Consider the following 5886-nt stretch of genomic DNA (forward strand, 5'->3'; position numbering starts at 1 on the left):
TTTCACACCTCATTTCCAGAAAGAGTTAGGTGTTGAAGGGGTGGGGCTTCAGGCTGAGCTCAAGCAGTCATCTTGACCTGGGAACAGCCCAAGTTTTTCTGTGCCTTTCTCTGGGTTGTGGTCTCATGGTAGCACTTTCAAGCCGTTTCCCATCATCAACACAGTGCTAGGTTGGAAGTGTTATTTCGTTTTCTAAGCATTCTCTAGGATAGCTTAGGTTGTGCACTTTTTTTTTTTTTTTTTGTCTCTTAAACTCCAAGAATAAAAATGAAAAGCTGGGCATGGTGGTGCATGGATGTAGCTGCAGCCACTTAGGAGGCTGTGGCTGGAAAATAGCTTGGACCCAAGGATTTCAGGTCAGTCTGGTAGACATAGTAAGAAGAGCATTGTAAGAATTCATTGGGGGTCGGGGGTCGGGGGTGGGACGGGAGGGTTGAGTGGGGTGGGGTAGGGTCAGCATAATTGGTTGACTTTCTCAATAGTGCTTTGCCATATTTTATCGAACCACACCAAGAACTCAGGAGTCATGTGCTTGAACCTAATTTAATCTCTTGATCTAGAGGTCAAAGCACGCTATCGGGAGCTGGGGCAGCCTTTTCTCTTTACCCTTTGTCCCTCTAAAAACCAAAACTGTCCACCCCCGGCCCCTAGAGGCATGTCCTAAACTGTGTTGGGCAGGCATGTGTCTCTCTGTGCTCTGTTGAGAAGAGACTCTATGGGTGGAGGAAATGTGCAGCAAGTCAAGCAACCAACCCAGGAGAACCAAACAGTAGGCAGCACTCATGGGGGCTGGGGGTTACTGTCCAGGAGGCAGAGTCCTGAACTCGGGTTAAATTCAGGGACATAAGGAAGAATCTTGGGGACAGGACCCAAGAGGTCCTCTCAATCACTCACTGTCAAACCCTACATTTTCCTGGACACAGACACATACGCTTAAGTGCGACGGTAGACATTTACTGAGCAGGAAGAGGAAGGCATTCATGCCGTTGTCATGGGGGTGGCAAAGAGAAATTTAAAGGAAGCCTCTGATTCTTGATGAGTCATCCTAGGTGATTAGGGGTGATGCTGGAGAAGCAGGGATTATGTTTCCTGTGGGACAGGATGGGAATCAGACCACAGAACTTGTCACAGGATGGCGTGTCAATAGGGAAGGAAGATGCGGGGTCCTGGCGAGAAGTCTCCATTCAACCCTGAGGAAGGCAGGAAGAAAGTGCACAGAGACTTGTTACGCATTGCTTGCACTGACTTCAGGACATAAGAGACATTCCGTCGTACAGAACAAAGGATGAAGAAACAGATCTCCCCCTGCAATCTGACATTACTTTACCAGAGTACAGGGATAAAAGGCATAGAATAAATGCTCTTTTCCTTATTGGTTACATTTGAGAGATCTGAGGTTGTTTCTCTGATCTTTGGTGTAAAAAGCTCTGCGGGATTTTCAGTAAATGGAGGAATCATGATAAAAAGCCTTGGCAACTTTTAAAGACGTTCACACACTTTCTGAGCAACGCTTTAGAATAAATGGGGAAGAGAGGACAGAGGAATCTGCTCTCCAGCCTGGAGGAGCCGTGATGATCACACATGAAGTTCTGCTCCCAGCTAAGAAGCCAAGTTTGTACAGAGCTCAAATGGAGATGTTATTATCAGGAGGATGGTGGGCCATTGGCACTGATGAGCAGCTACACTAACATCCCATTTCTGTCTGCTGTAAACTTTGATTCTTTGTTGTTGTTGTTGTTGTTGTTGTCCTTGTTCAATCTTTCTTAATGACATTTAAGGCATTGCTAAGCCCTTTTTATGCAACCACGCGACTATGTGAAGAACACATCCCTGTTTTCTTGCTTGATTGCTTGGGCCGCTTACTTAAAAGCTCATGGTAGGACTAGATCACAGATGCAGATAATTCAAAGCCAAATTTCAAGCTCTCCTCAACAGTTCCTTATCAGATGATTTTTATTGTGCTTTCGGGGCGCAATACTAATGCTTTTGGAAGGACTTCACCCGTGCCCGTCCCCTCCTTGCTCTCACTGGAGATTGCCCACCTGGAGGCTCAGGCCTCTTCATCTTGAGCCTGGGGACAGTGGTCTGCAGGGCGGGAACAAGAGCATGTTCAGGAACCATGTCCACTTTACCACCCCCCCCCTACTCCTCCCACCCCACCCCACCCGCCGCCCCGAGAAACTAGATGACTCTCCAGCTGCAGCAAATGTCTGCTTGCCCAATCCCTTGGGTTTGTTTCTCCTATGATATAAAATTCAGGACGAGAGAAATAGATGTGGCCTGACTTACCATCCTTGGTTAGGTCAACAATATTTGCCTCGGAGATTCCATGCTTCTTGCATAGCTCCACAAACTTGGCCTTGATGTCTGAACTCAAATCTGGTTCTCGGCCTGTGAAGAGGGTAACAGTGACAGCAGAGGTGGCATCTTCTGTATTGACCACCGAACTGAATGGAGGGACTGGGCTCCTCCATAGGGATGAGAAAGTGATTGACAACATGACTGACAAGCATGGGTATGACCTATCCTGAATATGGCACCCGTAGACTATATCTCAGAGTCCTCCCATCACTAAGCCTAAGGGATGACAAAGGTGGGCATCTGTCTTCAGGAGGCAAGAACGAGGCAGTGAAGGGCCAGGCTGGGAAGACTGTATTAGAGCTAGGGTTTCTGCTTTCTCTTCTTTTCTCACTCCGAGACCAGTGTCTGTATGAAAATACTCTACCGTAGAGCGCCATCAGCTGGAATGTCTCCCCATCCTTGACATTATTGAGATAAAAGATAACATAATCATCATAGTCTCCATCAAGTACAGTAAATGTATTGTTTCCGTCATCTGTGGAGGAAATGGAACACAGCTCAGAAATTCTTTGGTCCACAGGAAGTAACAGAAACCCTTTATCTGTCTTACCCCACATATAAAAAATTAAAATGCGTATCCTGAAAGAGGTGGGTGAAAACATGCCTGATACTTTCCATTTGTAGCTATCTGGACTTCATGAAGTAACTTCTAAGGAAAGGGAGAGCGATGGGCCGACCACTAGTGGGCAGTTAGCTGCAGCAGCACCCCAGCCTCTTTCAATGTCTCTGCGGCCTATGTACACAGCTCGGCAACGTCCAGTGATGTGTCTCCTTCCTTTGTAGGCTTGCTGTATCAAATGCCTACGTCTATGCCTGTCTAATGTAGTGCATCCTGAGCAATGCGTGCACCAGTGGTAGTTACAGGGCAGCATCAGACAGCTGGCAGGAGACTAGAAACCACCTTAGCTCACTTGTTCTACCCACCTAGTGCCATGTGGGACACGTGGACTGTGAGACCAGGGGAACTGGCCTGAAGCAAGCATGAGGTACCCTGAAATATCTCAACCTTGAGACCAGCAGGAGTAAGGATGGCTCCCTCCCCGTCCTGTGCCTGCATGCTCCAATGCATGTAGGCTTGCGACGCCCATCTCTGCCAGTCTCACACAGGTAGTCACACAGCCTGGTGCAGGACATGTCCAGCTAGCACCTGGAATTCCTATCCGTGGAAAGGAAGCATTTCCAGCACTTCAACCCCAGCCACTCTCCTAAGGTTTATATAGCTCTTATTCCCGCCGCCCACTAAAGACAGCTGTATTCCCCCCACCCCCCACTAAAGACAGCTGTATTCCCCCCACCCCCCACTAAAGACAGCTGTATCACTGGAATAGCAGCACTGGCCCAGCTAAGTCTCATTCTTTTGAGTCCAGGGTCGTACACATCAGTGCCTCGATGCCCCAAGGGAAGAGGTATACCCTGGATCTGGGCGATGACGATTAGATAGCCTCTATCCCATTAGCTACATAAACAATGATCAGGAAGTGACTGAGATTCTGAAGAGGGCAGTGGGGGTAGTTCAGTAATAGAGAGTTTGACTAGTCATATACAAGGCCCTGAGTTCAGTCCTCAGCAACACACACACACACACACACACACACACACACACACACACACAGACACACACACAGAGACACACACACAGACACACACAGACACACACAGACACACACACAAACACACACACACACAAGATATTAGGTTTTCTAAACTCCTGTGAATAGATATATATTCTTGTTATATACTTACAGTTAACGTAATATTCACCGTCATTTTCTGTTCTGTCACAAACTACGTGCTGTTCGACGCACTTTCCATCCATACTGAAAAACAGAGTAAGCTGGTATTTACCGAATATTGATACGGCTGGTTCTGTGCCCTATCCTCTGTTCTGTGCCCACGTCTTCAGTTTCTGATTCCATGTAACTTTGAATATTTTTGTAAGATTAGCAAAAGGCTTTTAGTTGTGTTATTTCACTTATATTTGGTACTTTAGTAATCATGTATTTGCCTATTATCTTAAAAAACAAACAAACAAACAAAAAAACCCCGGCAATCCCTTTGCATGACTGTTACAACTGTGACTGCTCCCAGCATCACTCCCACTGTGTTCCATCCCTGTGTCCACCAGGAGTCCACGACAGGCCTCCCTCAAATTAGTGCTTTGCAAATGTTGCCCAATGAGGCCCCTCAGATCCACTGAGGATCGTTATTATCAGCTCCCTTTATTACAGGGGAAAAAAATGCGAGTAAAGAGAAATGGATTTTCTTGGGAAACAACCAGTGAGAAAAATTTAATTCATGATCATATACTCTTAGCCTGTGCTGTACGACCTTATTAATACGGTTTGGGAAATGTCTCTGACCTGACCTTTACACATCCTACTCCCAGTGAATTTATCCCTGTCACCAACTCTTGTCTTTGACTTTTGAAAACACCCTGGTTATGAAATCTTGGTTTAGTGTCAGATGGCGGGGGGTGGGGGGGTGGGGGGGGGTGGGGAGGGTGGGGTGGGGGTTGGGTAGGGGTGGGGGTGGGGGTGGGGGGTGCGCTAGTTTTGGATACAGATTCGTGTGTGTGTGTGTGTGTGTGTGTGTGTGTGTGTGTGTGTGTGTGTGTGTGTGTGTGTGTAGATGCCTGAGGCCATACCGGGCTTCCATTTCTTCTTTCTCAGCTAAGAACAGCACACTTACAAAGCATAAAAGTGAAAGGCTAGGGACCCGTTCTCGAAGACATAGAAGAAGTCTGGAAAAACTCTCATGTCTCCATCTTCTTCTATCTTTTCTTTTTTGTCAGAGGCCAAGAGAATGGAATTCCACTCCCCCTCAATCTGTAACACATGAGTAAATGGTTAAGGGAGAAAGAGCAGGTACTCGTATGGTCCTGTTTCTACTTGAACTCTGGCGTATGGGCCAGGACATGAGCGCACACAGGAACACGTCTCACATCGTCCTGCCACTGTCCCTGTAAGAATGAAGGTCCCCAAGCACCGTTAGATCTGAATGGCAAACAACGTCCACGTCTGAAGCCACTCAGTTGTCCAACAGATCGAGGAGCCATACCCTCTTCCCCTCAAAGGCCCACTTGGCTTCAGAGCGCTCTCCGAGTCAGCAGTCTCTGTTTCCCACAAAGTTACCTGTTCTGGATCAAAGTTCTTTCCTCCGGGACTAGTTTCTCCTTCTGCATGGACACAGACTAGGGTCAGCCCCAAACCCAGCAGCAGCAGCAGCAGCAGCTTCATGTTGGTAAGGACCAGAGTCTTCCCGTGATGGTGGCTGCGCTCCACTGCTCCTTCGGCTTTATATACTTCCTGAGTTCAGTGGTTTGGTTCCCTGCCCTCCCCCCACCCTCCCCCCCCAGCCCCCCATATGCCCCACCCCTGCCATATGAGTCCCTTCCAGTTCCCTCAGGCTCTGTGGAATGTTTGTCCTTGGCAAGGATTGTCCCTGCCCTTTGCAAACTTGGCAACCTCATCTCCTATGGATTAATTTAATAACCTTACATTTCTCAAAACATAGTCTCAAGAAAAA

General features: G+C 47.6%; 1 protein-coding gene across 2 annotated transcripts; it reads right to left on the bottom strand.

Moving 5' to 3' along the window:
• Positions 1–537: 537 nt before the first annotated feature.
• On the bottom strand, positions 538–5640 carry LOC311593280 (major urinary protein 4-like). 2 transcript variants are annotated; one of them, XM_084774506.1, is made up of 7 exons: positions 5493–5640; positions 5050–5186; positions 4105–4178; positions 2726–2836; positions 2290–2391; positions 2043–2085; positions 538–1190 (listed from the first exon to the last, which is right to left on the bottom strand). In XM_084774506.1, exons 1-6 carry the CDS (start codon positions 5595–5597, stop codon positions 2051–2053), a joined length of 564 nt encoding a protein of 187 aa, XP_084630632.1. In that variant the 5' UTR covers positions 5598–5640; the 3' UTR covers positions 538–1190; positions 2043–2050. The 2 variants fall into 2 exon arrangements, with proteins under 2 accessions (XP_084630632.1, XP_084630631.1); XM_084774505.1 differs by lacking the exon at positions 2043–2085.
• Positions 5641–5886: the final 246 nt, after the last annotated feature.

The sequence above is a fragment of the Acomys minous genome (genome assembly GCF_964271855.1).
Source record: "Acomys minous genome assembly, chromosome: 1".
Taxonomy (NCBI): domain Eukaryota; kingdom Metazoa; phylum Chordata; class Mammalia; order Rodentia; family Muridae; genus Acomys; species Acomys minous.